This window comes from Triturus cristatus, chromosome 5_2 (assembly GCF_964204655.1).
Source record: "Triturus cristatus chromosome 5_2, aTriCri1.1, whole genome shotgun sequence".
Lineage (NCBI taxonomy): Eukaryota > Metazoa > Chordata > Amphibia > Caudata > Salamandridae > Triturus > Triturus cristatus.
In genome coordinates, this window is record NC_140588.1 from 692,237,438 (window position 1) to 692,259,407 (window position 21,970).

The 21,970-nt window shown below is 45.3% G+C and overlaps 1 protein-coding gene across 1 annotated transcript in view; it reads left to right on the plus strand.

The window, feature by feature from the left end:
• The first annotated feature begins 7,814 nt into the window (after positions 1-7,814).
• The window catches only part of TNMD (tenomodulin), a 480,685-nt gene continuing 466,529 nt past the window's right edge, over positions 7,815-21,970 (plus strand). The window contains exons 1-2 of the mRNA XM_085607759.1: positions 7,815-8,065; positions 8,193-8,327. Of these exons, the coding sequence (XP_085463885.1) occupies positions 8,018-8,065; positions 8,193-8,327 (183 nt within the window). The 5' untranslated portion in view covers positions 7,815-8,017. The remainder of the gene's footprint in view (positions 8,066-8,192; positions 8,328-21,970) is intronic.

Below are 21,970 nucleotides of genomic sequence, written 5' to 3' on the forward strand. Positions count from 1 at the left end.
TTGATTTCGGAAACAATGGGAGTCATAGCAGTATTCATACAGTTTGTAATTCAGCCCGGCTCGATGATGACACTTAGCCATTGATCCTCGGCAGCTGGTGGTGTAATAATACACTAGACGTGACTTCAGATGCCCAAGCCAAGAGGGGTCTTTCGTTTCTCTCCCTATGTGCACTGGGTATGCCCAGACGTGGGTCCCGGGCACACTGTGCCACTGAATTCAAGCTAACCTATCTGATGAGGGGTGGAACCCCAAAACCGGTCGCAGGAATCGTGTTTCTGGTCCAGGGGGGACCTTGCTTAGCAGTTCGGGCTGGAATGTTCCCATGAGGAACAGGGTCAAGACTGATTTACATATGGCTGCGTCTAAACTGGGGCTGGCATGGTGAGCCAAAGAACGATGGATTTAACCCAAATCTCTTGACTGTGGGGTGAATGTTTCGATTTCTTCGGCATTCCGTCCATCATTTTTGTGTCTTTTGCTTATCCATTGATCCTCGGCAGCTGGTGGTGTAATAATACACTAGACATGACTTCAGATGCCCAAGCCATGAGCGGTAGCTTTGTAGGGCTCACCTTGAATTATGTTCTTAGTAAAACAAGTATTTACCAGAAAAAGCTGACATATTAAGACTTCTACTCTGAAGTGGTTTTCCCCTTTTCTATTTGAGGGATCCCAATCAGTCCATCTTCTTTCATGTTCTAATTCCTCCAATTGTGAAGCCACGACGGCTCATATCTGAGCCCTATGTTGTTCTATCTTTTGTTATCCAGTTAGCTTTGTGTCCTATGCAGATACCCAAATCATTCTTTCCTTTAATGATGATTTCGGCTCAGCCAAAGAGACATTTTGGTCTTGAATGTTAGCAACTATCCGCTGGATAAAAACTAATCAAAACCCAATAACAACAAAACAAAGGACCTCATCTTTATTGTCCCTTCTTACACATAGTGTTCTGTTTGTATGATACAGTGGTGCTGGATACATCACCCACCGCTGTTGAGTCAGCAAAAAAAAATTGGATTCATAGTACACCATCATCTCTCCTGTTTTGAGCAGGTGTATCGTGCTTCTTCCACTGGCTTTCCCTACATCCTTAGATTGTTCAAATCATCACTTTTTCTCACATCTTTCTATTTTATGACTGTTCTGAATTCAATTACCTTCTCATGGCTAGATTCTGGAAATTGTATTTTAGGCTTACAAGATATTGCATTCACCACCATTAAATAAATTAAAATTCTGTTAAATATTCTATCTGAGGACTGTCATCTCGCTTTGCCATTTCCTCTTACATTTATGCTCTCCATTGGCTACCAAATGATATACATTCAAAACTTTATGTTTGTGTCATTGTACACTGCATTAAATAGGCACTGACTTTCTTCAGCATTACGTCACTCCTCAAGTTTCTTTTAGTACCCGACACTCTATGAAACCCAACCTCTTCCCCCAAATTAAAATTAATAGCACACTTCTTGGTGACTCGCCAGAACGTTTTTCCTCCTGAGCTCTAGCGTGACTTCAATGTTCTGTCCTTCCAAAAAAAAATAATAATAAACTTGTTTGTTCCCACATTAGTACAACCTCCACCTTTTTATCGTTATCCCTTAACACCAGGACACTTTTTTAGGGTAGCAGTGAATTTCACATAATATTTTCATTCATAAAATCGAACAATAACTAAAGAAATGTGATTGACCTGCACCATTGGACGCACTTTCCAAAACACTTTGGGAAGGGATTGAAAGAAGGAGTCCAAATATCTTGAAAAAGAATTTTGGATGCAACTGGCCCAGTGTGTTTTATAATGTATAATTTCCAATAATTGTACAAGACACAACATTCTGAAACATAAATACCACACCGTAAAAGATACATGCATTAAATGTGTGCTAGAAACAGGGTTTCTGGTTGGCAGAGGTATGCACCCCGTCCAAGCAGGAACCACCATCCTAGTCAGGGTACGTCAAATACACACCATAAAGTAATCTCTGCTCAACCTCTGGTATCTTGCCACACACCAGGCAAGCTTAGCTTAAGAGGCAATGTGTAAAGAATTTGTGCAAACAGCAAGCACGTTCCTGAATAGGAAAATGTCCTTCGTGTTGCACTCGGTCTCAGAGATGCGATCTCTTTTATAGAATTAAACTCAGGTAAATCGAGGTTGATTCAAGCATAAATTCAGGTTTATTAAACCGTTATTCCAACATGATAGATTCAAAGAATTGTATTCATTCTTATTCAATGCATCATTTGTCCAACTGCCCAATGCATGTCGGGCTTTTTAAGCCCTTCTTCAGGGGAGGTGCTCTAAAAGGATAAGGTATAGGATTCAGTATATACATGAGATTAAAGAGCTAGATTGAAAAAAGAGATGTGCTCAAATGGTTTCGTTGTGAAGTAAGTGACGGTTATAACGAACGCAATCATGTTTAAAACAGTGTTGGTGGGTGAACACGATTAAAGTTCCAGTGATTTCCGAAGCAGTGACTCGCTGTATATCGAGGTAATTTGAAAAATCCACTTTCTTAACGTGTCAGGACAAAACAATATAACCGTGTGGTTAGGTTTGCCAATAACGTGGGTGAAAGTATAAACTGGACGAAAAGATGAAGGTTTAAACGATGGTATTGGCTGAGAAATACGAGTGACAAAAAGAGGAATTGCATGCATACAGCGTGAGTATTAAAAGAAACTGTGTGAATTTCAAACGATTACCAAGTGACAAAAGATCAAACTTACGGTTAATAATGATGGTATACAGATTCTCGTGAAACCGGGAGAATCGTGACGGATGCATTGAATAAGAATGAATACAATTCTTTGACTCTATCATGTTGGAATAACGGTTTAATAAACCTGAATTCATGCTTGAATCAACCTCGATTTACCTGAGTTTAAACCGCTTTGAATTGGACAACATACTATCCAAACATGAGTGGATCCAACACCTTACTCTTTATAAAAGATATATTGATGATATTTTCATCCTATGGAATGGTTCAAGTAATCACCTGGAATCACTAATTGAATCTCTCAATACAGTTGACCAACGAATTCAATTCACTCACTGCATAAACAAAGAATCCTTAACATTCCTAGATACCAAAGTCACAATCCACCAAGGACACCTCACCACCGAGGTCTACACGAAACCTACTGACCGCAATAACCTCCTTCACTTCCACAGTTTCCACCAACCATCTCTCAAGAATCACTTGCCTTACTCTCAACTTCTACGATTGAAAAGGATCTCAAGCACCAATGAACTTTTTGAATCAAGCAAACTGGCCTGCATTTCCAAGTTTGAACAACGAAAATATCCCACTAAAGTCCTTGATAACGCCATTTTGAAGTCAAACAAGTCCACTCGACAAATGCTTCTTTCACCCAAACCACCCAAAACTTCAGATCAGAGAATGACATTCGTGTCAAAATTTTCTACACAAAGTTTCAATATAAAAAAAACCATCCTTAGGTATTGGCCAATGTTAAGCACGGAAATGGATTTCAACAACATCTTTGAAACACCGCCTAGATTTGCATACCAAAGATCACGCAACTTCAAACAAATACTATCTAAAGCTGATGTATCCACCACAAGTACCTTCAAAGGCACTCTACCATGTCTCAATTGTGGTAATTGCAACTCCATCATCAAAGGTACCACCATTCAACATCCCTCACAAGGCAACACGATTAAACTCAAGGTCACAGCCACATGTAACAGCCAGAATCTCATTTACATGCTGAAATGTCCATGCGGTCTCGTTTATGTGGGCAAGACCGAGAGAAAAATTTGCATAAGGATTAATGAACATAAAAGCAATATACGCACAAAACAGGCAAAATCACCAATTGCAACTCATTTTCACCAGCATCAGCACAACATTTGTCAACTGCGGTTTCTTGTTCTTGAACAGATTCCCTACCTGAGGGGACGAGACAATAGTAAATATCTATTACAAAGAGAAATATTTTGGATTCATAAACTGAACTCTACACATCCAAAAGGTCTCAACGAACGTTACGACCTGGGCTGTTTTCTGTAAATAAGGTCTTCCTTACACATCCAAATCTGGGATTTGAACATCCACCCTGCTCGGGATACCCTACTACCTTGTGTAACTCCATATGCCTATGTTGAATTTTGCATTTATCCTGTTGACAGAGTTTTTCCACATACACATGTACAACTGTATTATAATCTTGATACCCTTGAATACTCTAATTAGCATTATGATTATGTATAATTTCATATTTCCAGAACCTTTGCTCACTGTTGGAATCATCCAATTCACTTACGCTGTGTTTCTCAGCTCCACTCGCTGTTTTCTCAGTTCTACTCGCGTTTCCACTTTAACGTTTATTATACCCTTACAGTTTCCCGGATTTAACTGTATTTACCTCTTCATTTATGTTGTTTACCACTTTATTTATGTTGTTTGTATCCTCTCAGTTTCATCAAACTTTATTGACCTCTTTTTACGTTTGGAACTACAAGTCTGTCTTCTTTGTAGTTCTGATTTTCCCCGCACTTCTTTTTTATCACGTGTTTATATATCACATGATTACGATTACATTACACTCATCGGAGCGTCTCCGACACGATTCTCCCGGTTTCACGAGAATCTGTATACCATCATTACTAACCGTAAGTTTGATCTTTTGTCACTTGGTAATCGTTTGAAATTCACACAGTTTCTTTTAATACTCACGCTGTATGCATGCAATTCCTCTTTTTGTCACTCGTATTTCTCAGCCAATACCATCGTTTAAACCTTCCTCTTTTCGTCCAGTTTATACTTTCACCCACGTTATTGGCAAACCTAACCACACGGTTATATTGTTTTGTCCTGACACGTTAAGAAAGTGGATTTTTCAAATTACCTCGATATACAGCGAGTCACTGCTTCGGAAATCACTGGAACTTTAATCGTGTTCACCCACCATTAATTACGAATGCACCAATTAACACTGTTTTAAACATGATTGCGTTCGTTATAACCGTCACTTACTTCACAACGAAACCGCTTGAGCACATCTCTTTTTTCAATCTAGCTCTTTAATCTCATGTATATACTGAATCCTATACCTTATCCTTTTAGAGCACCTCCCCTGAAGAAGGGCTTAAAAAGCCCGAAATGCATTGGGCAGTTGGACAAATGATGCATTGAATAAGAATGAATACAATTCTTTGACTCTATCATGTTGGAATAACGGTTTAATAAACCTGAATTTATGCTTGAATCAACCTCGATTTACCGGAGTTTAATTCTATAAAAGAGATCGCATCTCTGAGACCGAGTGCAACACGAAGGACATTTTCCTATTCAGGAACGTGCTTGCTGTTTCTACTTTTGAATTCCCTACTCAGGGGGATTTATTCGTTTGCACCAACTAACGACTGTTTAAACTATTGACCTGGAAAACGTGGAGTGCGCACCTTCTGTTTGAGCTTTTTATTTTAAAGAATTTGTGCAACACTTCAAACAGTAGCACAGTGAAAACACCAATAAAAGACTCCAAACCAGTTTAGAAAAATAACATATTTTTATGACCAAGACAAGACCAAAACATCAAAAATCTAATAAGTATAATCGGAGTTATGGATTTTTAAAGATTAAATGAAACTGTAGTGCTTAAAAGCTTAAAGCGCCAACTGGGGCTATCTGGTTGCACTAGACTGGGGTAAATCTAAAAGTTGAGGCTGACATCAATGGACTGTGGGTCGGATTCAGGATCCAGCCTTGGCCCGCTGAAAAGTACCTTAGATGCGTAATCGACGGAACCAAGATGTGGGAAGCAAAAGGCAATGCCTCATCATCGAAGCACAGGATTGAAGATGATGCGTCGGCGCTGAGATGTGCAAAGTTGGAAATGCATCAAAAATTGGCGACGATGCACTGCGCAATCAGCGATGCAGTGTCCACTGTCCCTGCAGCAGTGGTGATATGTCAGTGTTGAGAGCGATAACTGGTTCTAATCGGTGCAATGGCATTGATGCATCGGTTCTGGGTATAGCGGCACTTATTAGGGCCCAGGACTGGACTAGCACTATTTGGCAGGGCAAGACTTGCAGGTGCTGTTACAGGATGAGTTGAAGACTTTGATGTCTATGAGACGTAGAACAGGGGGCAGGGGGGCATGCCCTTGGAGTCACTTGGGGTTCAAGTGAATGTATCTAGTCCGTCTTCAGTCAGGGAAGAGGGTAGCAGTCAGCAGGGCAGCACAGCAGAAAAGCAGCTCTTCCAGGGAAGCAGAGTGGCAGTCCTTGTAGCAGCACAACAGTTCTTCCTTCTGGCAGAGTTCCTCACAAGTCCAGTAGTGTACTGAAGTGTTAGGGTCAGAAGTCCAGTTCTGATATCCAGTGATACCTTAAATTGGTGGTGGATTTGAAGTGCACTACGGTCCTCCCTCCCAGCTCTGGATCCAGACTCACTCCAGGGAGGTATGCAGCCCGTTGTCGTGGGACAGGACACAACCTATTTAGGTGTTAGTGTCAGCTCCTCCCTCCCTTCCTGCCCATGATGACCCATGAGGATGTCGATGGCCACTCAGTCACACCAAAGCTCCCTTTCTGTGTGGTTGCCTAGACGGAATGCACAAAGTCCAGCTGTCATCAACCCCAGATGTGTATTAGAAACAAGCTGCAGGCGCACAGGGATAAGAGCAGAAAAGTGCTAACTTTCTAAAAGTGGCACTGTTAAATGGGTAATGATAAATTTGAATTTACCAGCAAAGAGGATTTATCATTAACATTCCAATGTAATGAAACATGACAGCTGTATTCCTTTTCAATCAGTAATTACAGCTTAAACGTGTAATAAGGAATTCCCAATGTTAACCTATGAGAGAGGTAGGGCTCACAGTAGGAGAAAACAAACAATGTATATTAAAATGCAACATAAACTGTTTATTCTGCTAAAATTCCTAGAAGAACATTGAAACAACTATAACGGTTGTTACAATTTGTGATGCTGAAACCCATGTTACTGGGCCAGAGTGATTTTAAATATACTAATCCGCATACATTTGCCAAAAAAGACTCCTGATATTGAGCCTTGTCTCCCACAAATGACAGGACACCCTACAGTTCTGAACTTGGATCTGCCCCGGTGTTTGGTGTGTTAACCCTCCCATTCCCCTCACCCTCTCTCCACCGCCATAATTAGGGTCTAGTTGCTCCCCGCCAGAGACTAATAGATTACCTTATTATGGCACCATCTTGTGTGGGCTCCCATCATTACACCCTTATGACAAAAGACATTAGACCTAATAAATATTAGAAGCTGCACTCATTTTGGGTTATTCGTTGTCTGTTAGGACAGCAGCCCGGCTGCCATCGAGCAATGCTGCATGATATTGGGCCTGCATCGCGTCATGAAAGCAGCCATTACTAATGATCTGGCCCACGGTTTAACTAATATCGGCGCTTTTATATTTTATCCCTCTTCATTTTGACTAGAATCACAGTTGAATAAGTTAGAGGTGGGAATATGTATTTATAAATACCCTTTATTCTCCAAAGTCTTAAAGAAAAGCATTGCACACTGAGCCTCTGGTTTATAGCCCCTTGTACACGCGAATTTTGTTAACAATATCATATATTTAATTGAAAAAAATGTGAGCTTAGTATACTTAAACATACTAAACGAACCACATTTCAATAGTACGTCCACCACCCTGACTCCTGCAATTTAATATCACTTTACTAAAGACATCTGTCTGCTATTTTATAGTTTCGAAAAAGAGGTATTTCTGCAGCAACTCCCACAACATAAAAAAGTTGGGTACAAAAGATCCCTGAGGCTAGGATGGAGCGCAGCTTCGTCTCACGGTGCCTGAAGTCCAGCTCAGTCTGATCCGAGCCTCTGCAACGGGTGGTCTGCTGTCTGCCTCAACCGGTGGTCTGCTGTCTGCGTCAACCGGTGGTCTGCTGTTTGCCTCAACCGGTGGTCTGCTGTTTGCCTCAGCTCTGCAGCCGTCAGACACCACCACTGGAGCAGCAACAATGGAGAAAAATTCACAAACAGCCAAGGAACACATCTTATTCCAGGACGTGAGTATGGATGCCTTCCTGCGAATTTTAAAATATCTTATGTTCTTTCTTGCACTCTCTTTAGAGGGGATTTTGCAGGTAAACCTGTGCACTTACAGTGGCATTTTCTTTATTTTACCTTACCTAGGCAGAATCATCAAAAGTTAAAAAGAAGAATGCAAGTAGATACACTATTGTGACACTGTCGGTCTGTCTCTTGCTGGCGCTGTCTCTGCTTTTGTGTTTTGGCATCAAACATTTTTGGAAACTGGCACCAGAAAAAGTAAGTTATTCCCTCCAAAAATCATCGGGCATGCTAGCCTTTGAGCCGCTGTTAACACTGCTCTATGTCTCATTGTCTTTCAGCTGTAAATGCTCTCTCCTCCATATCTCATCTACTAGCAAGTGATTAAATGGGCCTTAGACCGAAATTGCTAAATATATAACTTTAAGTTATACCGTGCATACACACAGAAAACAGAGGCACACTTCTGTGCGTGTGTATATGCGTGTGCCCGCATGCTTGTGTCTCTGTGTGTATACATTTGTGTAAACATGCATGAGTGTGTCTGGATGTGTCTGTGTGCTGGTTTGTGAGCCAGCATGCACATGCATCTGTGATTGTGTGTGCGCACGTGTGTGTGTTTGTGTGGGTGCATGCATGTCTGACAGTATGTGCATGCGTGTGTGTGCTTGTGCGATCCTGCTTGCATATGCAGCTCTGATTGTGTGTATGCATGCATGTCTGGCAGTGACTATGTCCGTGCATTTTCACGTGTGGATGCGTGTATGTGTGTGTGTCTGGATATTTGTGTGTTTTCTTGTGAGCCTGCGTGCATATGCACCTATGCATGTGTGTGCTTGTGTGTGTCTGTGTGTGTGAGCATGCATGTCTGCCTGTTTATATGTGCATGGATGTGTGCACATGTGTACATGGATTCGTGCACGTGTGTGTCTGTACTTATACATATACGTCGTTAAAATCAACATCAACATTTACTTCTAGATGCCTACCACAATACCCATTTCATTAATTTTCTGCATGGGAACCATACCCATCCTTCCAGTCGAGTCCGCTCAGGTTTCCCCAGCCAGTGAATGACATTTTATTGCAAGTGGGATCAAGCTTTTTTCCAGCCCCTCAATTATCTTGCCAGAAGCTCTTGGAAAAATAATTGAAGTGCCACGTTGGGAGAGGAAGGGGTGATGATTTATTTTATGGGTTTCATTTCTTCTTCTTTAATGCATAAACTGTGCATAGACCCAGAAAAGGCGTTGCAGATTCCGGCTCCTTCCAAAGCCCCCTGCAGACCTAGAGAGGCGACACGCTTGTGCAGGCGAAGGAAGCTGCAGTGCTGTCTAGCTCCACAGAGCCCCCTGGCCTGCACTCCTAGGGAGGCGACGAGCCTGTGCAGGCGAAGGAAGCTGCGGTGCTGTCTGCACAGAGGCCACTGCACTCCTAGGGAGGCGACGAACCTGTGCAGGCGAAGGAAGCTGCAGTGCTGTCTATCTGCCCAGAGCCCCCTGCACTCCTAGGGAGGCGACGAGCCTGTGCAGGCGAAGGAAGCTGCAGTGCTGTCTATCTGCCCAGAGCCCCCTGCACTCCTAGGGAGGCGACGAGCCTGTTCAGGCGAAGGAAGCTTCAGTGCTGTCTATCTGCCCAGAGCCCCCTGCACTCCTAGGGAGGCCACGAGCCTGTGCAGGCGAAGGAAGCTGCAGTGCTGTCTATCTGCACAGAGCCCCCTGCATTCCTATAGAGGCGACACGCCTGTGCAGGCGAAGGAAGCTGCAGTGCTGTCTAGCTCCACAGAGCCCCCTGGCCTGCACTCCTAGGGAGGCGACGAGCCTGTGCAGGCGAAGGAAGCTGCGGTGCTGTCTGCACAGAGGCCACTGCACTCCTAGGGAGGCGACGAGCCTGTGCAGGCAAAGGAAGCTGCAGTGCTGTCTATCTGCCCAGAGCCCCCTGCACTCCTAGGGAGGCGACGAGCCTGTTCAGGCGAAGGAAGCTGCAGTGCTGTCTATCTGCCCAGAGCCCCCTGCACTCCTAGGGAGGCGACGAGCCTGTGCAGGCAAAGGAAGCTGCAGTGCTGTCTATCTGCACAGAGCCCCCTGCACTCCTAGGGAGGCGACGAGCCTGTGCAGGCGAAGGAAGCTGCAGTGCTGTCTAGCTCCACAGAGCCCACTGGCCTGCACTCCTAGGGAGGCGACGAGCCTGTGCAGGTGAAGGAAGCTGCAGTGCTGTCTATCTGCCCAGAGCCCCCTGCACTCCTAGGGAGGCGACGGCCTGTGCAGGCGAAGGAAGCTGCAGTGCTGTCTATCTGCCCAGAGCTCCCTGCACTCCTAGGGAGGCCACGAGCCTGTGCAGGCGAAGGAAGCTGCAGTGCTGTCTATCTGCACAGAGCCCCCTGCACTCCTAGGGAGGCGACGAGCCTGTGCAGGCGAAGGAAGCTGCAGTGCTGTCTAGCTCCACAGAGCCCACTGGCCTGCACTCCTAGGGAGGCGACGAGCCTGTGCAGGTGAAGGAAGCTGCAGTGCTGTCTATCTGCCCAGAGCCCCCTGCACTCCTAGGGAGGCGACGAGCCTGTTCAGGTGAAGGAAGCTTCAGTGCTGTCTATCTGCCCAGAGCCCCCTGCACTCCTAGGGAGGCCACGAGCCTGTGCAGGCGAAGGAAGCTGCAGTGCTGTCTATCTGCACAGAGCCCCCTGCACTCCTAGGGAGGCGACGAGCCTGTGCAGGCAAAGGAAGCTGCAGTGCTGTCTATCTGCACAGAGCACCCTGCACTCCTAGGGAGGCGACAAGCCTGTGCAGGCGAAGGAAGCTGCAGTACTGTCTAGCTCCACAGAGCCCACTGGCCTGCACTCCTAGGGAGGCGACGAGCCTGTGCAGGCGAAGGAAGCTGCGGTGCTGTCTATCTGCCCAGAGCCCCCTGCACTCCTAGGGAGGCGACGAGCCTGTGCAGGCGAAGGAAGCTGCAGTACTGTTGTTTCAGTGCCTGTATGGACCAGAGATAGTGTGCTCAACTGGAATGTGCTGTGGCATATTTAAAGGCCGCTTCGAAAGAGACAGAGGGGCAGATTTACAAGCCCCCTGCACCACCAGTACGTCACTTTTCGTGAGGCACTGGTGGCGCAGGGGGCTCCTCCATATTTACAAGGACAGGAAAAGTCACCCTGCGTGGCTTTTCCTCCCCTTGTAAATACGGCCCCTCCACACGCAGCACTATGCGTTGAAGGGGCGATCCATGGGTGTTGCTGTGGGTGTTCCCACGCAACACCCATGGAACAAGACACATCTCCAGATTTACGAGAAATCGTAAATCTGGAGATGCGTCTGAATGCTATGCCACCCTAGAGGTGGCGTAGCGAGGCACAACGAGTAGAAATGTTTTAATTTCTCTTAATTTCTCCTCGTTTTTTTCTCTTTCAATGCATGCTGCATTCTACAGCACGCATTGAAAGAGGAAAATGCCTGTAGTGATTGTTTTTGTGCCGGAAGGTGCCCGTTCCTGCTCAAAAACAATCTCCCCATGACGCAGGCATCCTTGCACCATGGTGTAAGGGTGCCTGCACTAGCGCATGGCTGCAGTTTGTGCACCAGCACTGGGGGAAGCACACAGATGCGACATATTCTAGTAAATATGTTGCATCCCTGTGCTTCGGAAGTGCTGCAGCGTGGCGCAGCCAAAGGGCTTGCAGTGCCACGCAGCGGCACTTCCTTGTAGATCTGCCCCAGAGTTGGTAAAGACCGGAGGCAGATTTACAAGCCCCCTGCGCCACCAGTACTTCACTTTTCGTGACGTACTGGTAGCAAGGGGGCTCCTCCATATTTACAAGGAGAGGAAAAGTCACCCTGCGTGACTTTTCCTCTCCTTGTAAATACGGCCCCTTCACACGCAGCACTTTGCGTTGAAGGGGCATTCCATGGGTGTTGTTGTGGGTGTTCCCACGTAACACCCATGGAACAAGACACATCTCTAGATTTATGAGAAATCGTAAATCTGGAGATGCGTCTGAATGCTACGCCACCCAAGAGGTGACGTAGCGAGGCGCAACGAGGAGAAATGTTTTAATTTCTCCTCGTTTTTTCCTGTTTCAATACATGATGCATTCTACAGCACACATTGAAAGAGGAAGATGCCTGTAGTGATTGTTTTTGTGCAGGAAGGTGTCCCTTCATGCTCAAAAACAATCTCACCACGACGCAGGCAAGCTTGCACCTTGGTGCAAGGGTGCCTGCGCCAGTGCATGGCTGCAGTTTGTGCGCCAGCGCAGGGGTAAGCACAGAGAAGCAACATATTCTTGTAAATATGTCACATCCCTGTGCTTCGTAAGTGTCGCAGCGTGGCGCAAACAAAGGGCTTGCGGTGCCATGCAGCGGCACTTCCTTGTAGATATGCCCCGTGGTGTACGACGCAAGCAATCTCTCACATTGCATTGAGGAGCTGTACAGAGGGTGTGCGGCACCGTCAAGTACTGTATGTTATTAGTTGTAAAGTTCTTTGCCAAACGGAGATATTGTAAGGGTCGTGCTGGCCTTTAGGGTGATCAAACCGTGCCTGAGGGCTGGTCTGACAGGTCAGTGTGTGGGCAAGTTTTTTGACTGTTTGTGGGCCTTGTTTATGGTGTGCTTGGCAGGTTTTTACTGTTGATTTCCCTGCTATTCAAATAAACTATGCCTGCAGCAAACTCAAACTTATTCAGTCTGCCATACCTTGCTAAACACTTATACAGTGTGTCTTTACAAGTTCAAAACTGCCCCAACAAACTGGGGGCACTTTTTTAGCTTTCTAATTCACTAATGGTGGCAACCTTTATTTTGGTGCCTAGGCCTATTTTCTGTCCTAGTCCAACCCTGGATATTCTCAGGCATGGCTGGCGCATGGTCTTGTTCATTCTACCCAGTGCTTGAAATGGAAAAATAGAAGTGCCAGAGTACCTGCTTGTTTCTGAGAAGTGCCAGTACTCTCAAATTAAAAGTATTATGTCTCTCTCCGTTTCAAAATAAAAAAAAGTGCCGATATTCAGTACCGGAAAGTCCAAGCCTATTTAAAGCACTGATTCTACCCAAAAGGAGAGTAGAAGGCTTTGGGCCTTATTACAATGTCAGTCAGAAAGCCTCCCACCGCTGGTCGGAGGCTTTCTGACCAACATGGAAGGTTTACACTTCAACCGCATAATTACAATGTTGGTGGTCGGAGTGTAAACCGGCCGAGCAAACCGACTTGGTTCTGACGGGCTCAAGGAGCCTGTCAGCCAGTCAGAATGGGCTCATAAGCTCTTAAGGGCGGTGTTTCCACAGTTGGGAATATGATGTCAGTTTCCGACAGCCTTTCCATGTCGGCCTATCCATCATGTAAAGGCTGTCGAAAAGCGACCTTAGGGCCCCTAGCAGTGCCCTCTTCCTAACTGGCTCTCCGGATGTGGCCCTGGGGATGAACTTATGGTGCTCCCCTTAAAATCTCTGCACCTCACAGTGCCTGACACACTGTGCAGGGATTTTCACAAAATTGCCATTTCTCAATGGGGGCCTGGGCTGCGGGCGGTTTCCGCCTGGCACACAAGCTCCCATAGAGAAATGGGAGTTTGTGACCACACCATATGCGCGTCACATCCTAATTCAGCATGCAGAACGGCCGACCTATGGCCAGCGGTTCACGCACTAAGACGGTGTCGGTCAGAGGCAACTCCGACCGACATTGTAATGAGGCCCATAGTCTCAAAAAGCAGGATGTGTGGAACCCAGGGAATTCAGCTCCAGACTCTAATCTGAGGAATTTCCTGCACTGTACATTTTTTACTCCGTTCCTGTCGAGCCAATGGCAGGCCAGCCCTAGGCACTTTCTGCCACGCTGCTTTATCCTTTTAACAAAAAATTGGGGTTAGCCAAAACAGCACCCAAAAACAGGTTCCGGTGGGCAGGTGTAGGTTTCTCCTCCCCATGAATCATCTAACTAGGGCGATTTATGGGATGGGCACGGCGTGTCCCTCCGTACCACTATATCAGCAGGGTGAATGAATGAATAAATGAATGAATGAATGTCTGTGTTCGCCTTTACTGTCACTATGTCAGTACAACTGACCTAGCGAAATGAACTCAAACTTCACGGCATCCTTACGTCAGTCAGACGCACTGCCGTGATAGGTGACGTAATGAATTATGTTTATGTCATAACAAACATGACAGGACAGTGCGGTTGCATAGACGTGATCTAACATTATATGAAAGAGGTCAAATGTGGCTGTATATTAATGCAAACATTTCTTTGTAACTTTGGGGCATATTATTAAACCAGGCGATAAAATTATCGCTGTTTTAGCGGCAGAAAACTGCCGCTAAAACGGCGATAATGGGCTTGATAATATGCTCTATGGAATTCCAATTGAAGCTCAGGTTAGATGTCTTTCACATCTAACATGGGCTTCAATTGGAATTCCATAGAGCATATTATCAAGCCCAATTATCGCCGTTTTAGCGGCAGTTTTCTGCCGCTATAGTGGCGATAATTTTATCGCCTGGCTTGATAATATGCCCCTTAGGTAGGGTGGATATGTCCGTACTGATTTAAAGGTGCTTTTAAAAGTGGCAGAAGAATCTTCTGAAATTGAGTGTCTCACTTTCAGAAAAAGCGTAATATAGCATGGACAACGACAGTTCTTACGCATTCAAGTGCCGCCATCTCTTTATTTGGACCAATAGGACATAGGAGCAGGAAACTAAAAGAAGGAATGCACATGCGCCAGAATTGGCGACGTATTTACAGACTTGGGGGCAGATTTATGTTGCACTTGCGCCACTTTTGCGCCGCCGTTGCGTCACTTTTGTGACGCAGCAGCGGCGCAAATCCTGCGCCATGGTGTGGGGTATTTACAATGTGACGCATCTGGGAGATGCGTCACGTTGTAAAGCCCTGCGCCACATGTAGGCGTTCCAGGGCAGGTGGGGGCGTTCCGGCGCAGGAACGCCTCCTAAAAGTGGCTGAGTGAAATCTACAAGATTTCACTCAGTCACTTTTGAGCCCATGCTGCGTCAAAACCCTGCGCCTGCTTGAAGCAGGCGTAAGGATTGACGCAGCATTGTGCAGATAGGGCCCCCCAGAGCATTGCTGGAGCTGCGTCGCGCTTGTGACGCAACTCCAGCAATGCACCACTTTTACGGCACAGATGCGTGACGCATCTGTGCCGTTTTTGCCCCATGGTGCGCCGCATTATAAATGCGGCGCATTCATGATGGCGGAGCTGGGGCGCAAAATAACTGGCGCATCCCTGCTGATATGCAGGGATGCGCCAGTTATTATAAATCTGCCCCTTGGTGAATATTTATGTAATCGCGGTGGCCTGTACTGACCACGCTGTTAGAATATGAGCACAACATCAGAACAATTATAACATGCAAAATGCTGTGGTCTGCGTGAAACCACGAACAAACCATGCCTTACCTGAACGAGAACCGATTCAAACACATCAAAGGGGTGGAAGTATTTCTCTATATGGGAATATCTTACATAATGAAGATTACAAAATCATATTACAGGTGCCACTGACAATTTGGAATTCTTACTACTTACTATAAAACCACAAGATAGCTCTGCGATCTAAGTGCCTGCTGCTGACATATGATGTGAACTGTGTGTCACAAGTTCGAATGGTGACAGGGTCACCTCTGCGTATTATCCATCTAGAGTCGATAACCTGAGCGTTATTATATTGGTAACAGTCGCTCACAGCTTTTAGGAATGAAAACAAATTGAAAATCCGCCCTCTGCATAAATGTAATTTGTTATTAACGATTGTATAGAGTGTCCTAACAACTGAGCCTTTAAACCTGGAATTGGTTTGTGGAATTCCTCATGTGAAGAAATCTGTCGTCTGTTTCATGCAATAGCAGACAAGGTGAATTTTATCTCCTAATGACTTAGCTCCTGGGAAGAGGAGGCAGTGGGAGCGTTTGTGGAAAGTTGGCTTGAGTGCGCATTCTCGCAGACAATGTGAAATCTGGATGCCAAGGCACTGTGGGTAAAGCCGCCGCGTGCAGCATTACAGCTGGGAGTGAAATATGATTAACGAGACGGTCGCTCCTCCTTAGAACACTCACTCTAGCATTAAACACCGCTAAGCCACTTTGTAGTGATGTCTGTGAGATTAAATATAAAACACATCTTGCCTCCGTATACCGAAGAGTAGCCGGGAAAAGTCAATTCTGCACACATAACTATTCTGATACTGGTCTGCTCCGTTTAAATGAAGTCGAGGTCGTGAGAAATAGAAAAAGTTACAATTATCTCTAAACAAAACTGTTGCAACTCTTCAGTTTTCCCTATGCTCGCTTTATTTTCAACTCTCACCTGTTTAAAAGTTTCTTTTGGCCCTGACTTTAAACTGCCTTCCAGATACAACATGGTCGCTGAGGCTTTTATTTTTACACCAGCCATTGTAAGATTTTCTCTGCAGGTTATTAGATGTGGAAGAACTGGCCCATTGTCCCTGCCTACTGATACATTCCGTACTGGGGAATATACTACATACAGCATCAGAGGAGTCACGCTCCATTTCTTGAATAGGAGGTGCTCAGTTTTAAACGTACATTTTGGGCAATTCGTGAAAGGCATTTACGAAGAGGTGCAGTAGTACAGGAGTAATACAACTTCAAATACTCATACATGCTAATGCGAGAGGACAAGCACAGATCTACGGCTAAGAGGTCCACTCCTATGCGCGGGGTTTACTGCCGAGCGTGCGTATCTTAAATTACAGGAGTAAGCCAGGAGTAATCCTGACACACTCATGGTTTTCTCCTGCAATTCAGGAGTAAGCAAGTAGGCCTACAAGTGTAAGCCACAGAAATATATTTTGGCCCAAATCACAGACGTTGCGGTATGAGAGGGCGTGGCCTATTCTTGTAGTGACCCTCGCTTTCTCGTGAATTTCAGAAGTAAACCAGGAGCACACCTGGCTTAGGCCTGGGATCCGGAAGTACGACACACGCAAGCCTTGGTAGAATCTTTGTGCATGGGATTTTTTTTTTTTAAAAGGGTTCATAGTCATATTAGGTGTAAATATGGGAAAGACAAGGGGCAGTGGCTGGTCAATTGGGACTTTCTACTACCAGGTGGGAAGGGGAAATTGTTGGGGACACAGGCTTTAAAAGCAGGATTAAGGAGCATATTAACAAGCCAGGCGATAAAATTATCGCCGCTTTTGCGGCAGAAAACTGCCACTAAGACGGCGATAATGGGCTTGATAATATGCTCTATGGAATTCCAATTGAAGCCCATGTTAAATGTGAAGGACATCTAACATGGGATTCAATTGGAATTCCATAGAGCATATTATCAAGCCCATTATCGCCGCTTTGGCGGCAGTTTTCTGTCGCTAAAGCGGCGATAATGTTATCGCCTGGCTTGTTAATATGCCCCTTAGTTGTGCCTTTGTAAGTAAAAAGATCAGTGTGAGCACTCCATTTTATTCAGAGTAATAAGGTAAAATATTTCACTGCGATATCTTCCCAAATATTGCTACCAACAAAGAGGAGTGTGTTTATTTCCCTATAGTACATTTTCCTTTTGCCCACACTACCTATCCCCGTTTTTAGCCACTTCACTGTCTATTCCCCTGTCCCAGCACTCACCAGTCACACCCAGTACACCGGATGGCCCATCACACCAAACGGTGGCCTCTCTGACTCCTTCGTTCCTTACATTTCTTAAAATGTTTCACCTCTTCCATACTTGCCCATTTATTTTAAATACAGAACCCAATGCCAGGAAAACAACCTTGCTGTGCGCCAGAGTAAAATATTTCACCCCGTATAAAATAGATAATACCCCAATATGCCTTTATAATCCGGATTTATCCCTTTCAACACTTCAGAGTCATTATTGGTATTTAATTCTCCTCAATTAAACGAGTAATCGCTTTCTCTGGTGGAGGTCTTCCTCTTTGGAACGCCACAGGGTCAGTGTGGTAGAAGTCATGGCCGCAGGACAGTTCACGGCACAAGACCCCCTAAGTGTAAACCCACTTCTGTTCGTCACCAAGTAGTCCTTTAAATTGCATGCAATACAAATACATAATGAAAGAACTGCATACCAACCCTTCTTGTACCCGTAGTCTCCCCAACAGCGCCCCACCTGTAAAAGACATACATGTATCATGTTTTTCTGAACCATTTCTTTCATGTCTATTCTGTAGCAATTCAACTTCCATCTCCCACTCGGCCTTCTTCCATTCTCACTTCCACAGACTATTGCTGGCATAATCCTAATTACAGGGTTTCAGCATTAAAATCATTAAGCCCCATCTAGCATTCAAGGTTGGACAACTGAAATAGTACAGTGTCTGACAGTTTACCCCTTCCCTGGAAATCTAGCCGGTCACCCCAGTTTCTGCTTCCAACACCACACACAATCTTTCCTTTACCCAGGGCCTCTAGCTGTCAGATGGGCAAATTCAGCCTGGCCACCGAGGTATCCCTCAGGGCAACAGCTACCAATATGCCTTCGTTTTTCTCTCTCTTCACACACAGTGAAAAGATTAGAAGACAGTGTATTAATATGCAAATGGTCCCATGGCATGGTCCTTGAGCTTACCATCATTACTACACTCAAGTGAAGCAGTGAGGACACACTCACCTGGTGTGCACCCTGAATATCGACCCCAGAATGTCGATGAGACACAATATCATAGACAAAATATCTAAACAAAAACTTGACATGGTGGTAAGTCTAAGGTCAAAATTTACTACAATTGTGTGTCGCGTTACGTCACTTATTTGGCACAGCCCGATGCAAAACCCATTTCGGGATTTACAGAGCCTCTCAAAAAGTTCTGATTTGCATGGCTCTGCATGGCTTTGTAAAAAAAAGTAATATGTGCTGCCTTGTGTCACCTTGTGTTACTTAGGCATTACAAGGGTGGTGCATTGATGTAACCATACATACACCCATGTATTTTGACACAAATCGATATTTACAAAGACTGAGGTTGATAATTTGGAGGAATATTTGTATTTCTTCCCGTTATTTCCTCTTTGCATATGTGGTGGCATCTGTAGCACACATACAAAGAGGAAATAATATTGAGGTATTCCCTCCTGCACAAAGACTATCCTGACACAACCAGACACGCTTGTGCCATGATGCAAGGGTGCCTGCATTTGCACTAGGCAGCCACAATTGCACAAGTGTGAGGAGAGAGCAGAGCTGAGCCATATCTTTGAAAATATAGTGTTGTTCTGCTCTCTCTTTTTCAAACAACACAACACACAGTGCAGCAACTTCACTTGCTCCCCTACATTGTGTGAAATGTTAGTAAATATGCCCCTAGATTTTCCATACCTATCTTCAAATATATATACCAGCGTGGTACATATATCTTCAAGGTACGTAGATGTGGAGTAAGGAATAGTAAATCTATACTTCCCTATAAGCGCTTACTTTGTGATATTTTTCCTTTCGAAGTTCTGTTATCAGGCGCAGCCAGCACAGGTAACAGCGGTGGGGCGGGTGGGGAAGTGGACAGACAACAGGATAGGGAAAGTAAAATAAAAAATAAATAAAACAACGTACCTTGCACTCGCCGCATTGCCGACTCGGCGATGCTGTGAGTGCAAGGCAAGGGGTTTAGGTATTTTTTTATTTTACTTTCCCTATCCCGTCGTCTGTCCACTTCACCCCCTCCCCCACTGCCCACCCGGCCCCTGTGCCAGTCACGCCTGCTCTTTATTCTTGTGCCACAATATTCTGGGGGTCTAAATTCAGAGGTACAATCATTCACTTTTTGGGGTATGGCTATGGTGATGTCCAAGCTTAGTCAATATGTTCCTCCCTTTGCACTGGGGAAACCGCCCTGCTCTAAACCAACATATAATTTGAGTTATAATGTGCAGATTATTAAGATTAGTGACCCGACACAAGGTTAGGCCAGCATTATGTAACACAGGATGGACTGTGAAATGAAGGAAAGGCATTTTTCCACCGCATATTGTGTGAGAGGTTCTGTCATTAGACCTTAGGCCAGGGCAGAGGTCAAATAACCAGACGGGCAAAAGATTAAGAACTGTTGAGGAAAAAACTGGACAACATATTCTTGTGATGGAGTTTCTTAGACTGAGCTTCTGTGGTAATTACTTCCAAGGACTGTGACAGGATGTCTTTGGGATGCTCTTTTCTCAACCAACTGGCTTCAGGCATACTTCAGCAAGAAACACCGAAGTAAGTCCTACATGATGTAGATCAGGATGGAAGCTCCCAGCTCTCCCTTCCATGATCAAGAGGTTGAAGGGCCTAGAATGGACGTTCCCCTTTGCCTTAAGCCTTTGCTTAATGGAAACTAGTGGCAGAAAATAGGAATATATGCGCTGTGATTAGAGCCTAGGATGAAACCTAAGAAATACCCTTCTAGCTCAGAACTGGGACCAGCTCTGACCACGTCACAAAGTGACAAGTAGGGGAGTTGTGAATGCTCTCCATACAGAAAAAGAAAAAGAAAGCAAGGCAGTATTGGGAGCATCAGTAAGTGAGCCGAAAAAGGTCAAAGATGAGAGTTCAAAGCTTTTCCATTCATGTCCTGGCAAAGGAGGCATCTGATCTGTATGAAAGAGAGTTGAAGTGGATATTTAGCACTCACCTCGTGGCCAAACAAGATTCCATCAATGAAGATTTTGCTCTGACAGAAAGCAACAGCGCATCTTCAGAATGGTACTGAGGCAGAATATAGAGTTGGAAATGTCTACTTACACAAATATCGAGTTAGAAATATCGTGATTCAGAAATATCGGGAGTAAGAATATCATGGTGAAGAATAGCGAATTTAGGTAAGAAATCTCAGTTTTAAAAATATAGAAGGTATTAATATTGTTTGCAAAAATATAGATGTTTAAAATATCGATTTTTAACCCCTTTGTTGCGCATAACGAATGGTTCTCTCATGAGCACCGGTGCTCCTGCACTAAATCCCTCTGCTGCACACAGCAGAGGGATTTCCCTTTTTTTTATTGGACTCGGGAGGTTGGGGAAGAGCTTCCCTAACCTCCCAAGGTCAATTTACATTTTCATTGCAATGCCGATCGAACGCATGGCGCGCTGACATCATTGCAATGAAAATGAAATTGAAATGAGCCAAGAGGCTCATTTCAGTTTCACTTTCTACGTGCTCAGGGGGCAATCTCAGCCCCCTGAGCACATAGAAAGTCAGTAGAGGTATCGTTTGAAAGGGGAGAATCTCCCCTTTCCAATGGTACCCCTCCCTAGTAGATCCAAGCTTGGGGATCTCCCCAGGAGGGCGATCCCCAAGCAGGGATCCACCCACTAGGCAAAAGGGAGGGGGGAGCGGACCCTTGGGCAAGGGCCTTTGCTACCCCGATATTATTTTGGGAACATTTAGTCTTTCTGCCCCCCCTGGCAGTAGCCACCAATCTGCTCCCCCCCCAGAGGGGCCGAAAACCCACTAGATACCAGGGATTTTTGTTGACATTTTATTTAGGTGTGGGGGCTGCCCAATATGGGCATGCCAATGCCCCCACCCCCCTGGCCATAAAAACACAGTCTTTCTGCCCCCCTGGGGGGTGGATGGGGGCAGCAGCCCCCAATCTGCACCCCGGGGGTGGGGGGCAGAAAGCCCACTTGATACCAGGAATTTTTTTGAAAATTACAATTAGGGGTGGGGGCTCCCCAATATGGGCATGCCAATGCCCCACCCCTCCCTCCACAAAATTCCAGTCTTTCTGGCCCCCTGGGGAGCAGAAAGCCCACTAGAAACCAGGGATTTCTTTTAGGATGTGAATTAGGGGCGGGGGCTGCCCATTATGGGCACACCAAAGCCCCCAACACCCCCTGCACAATAACAGTGTTTCTTTCTCCCCTGGGTGCAGATGGGGGTCTTAGCCCCCAATCTGCCCCCCGGGGGGGGCAGAAAGCCCACTAGACGCCAG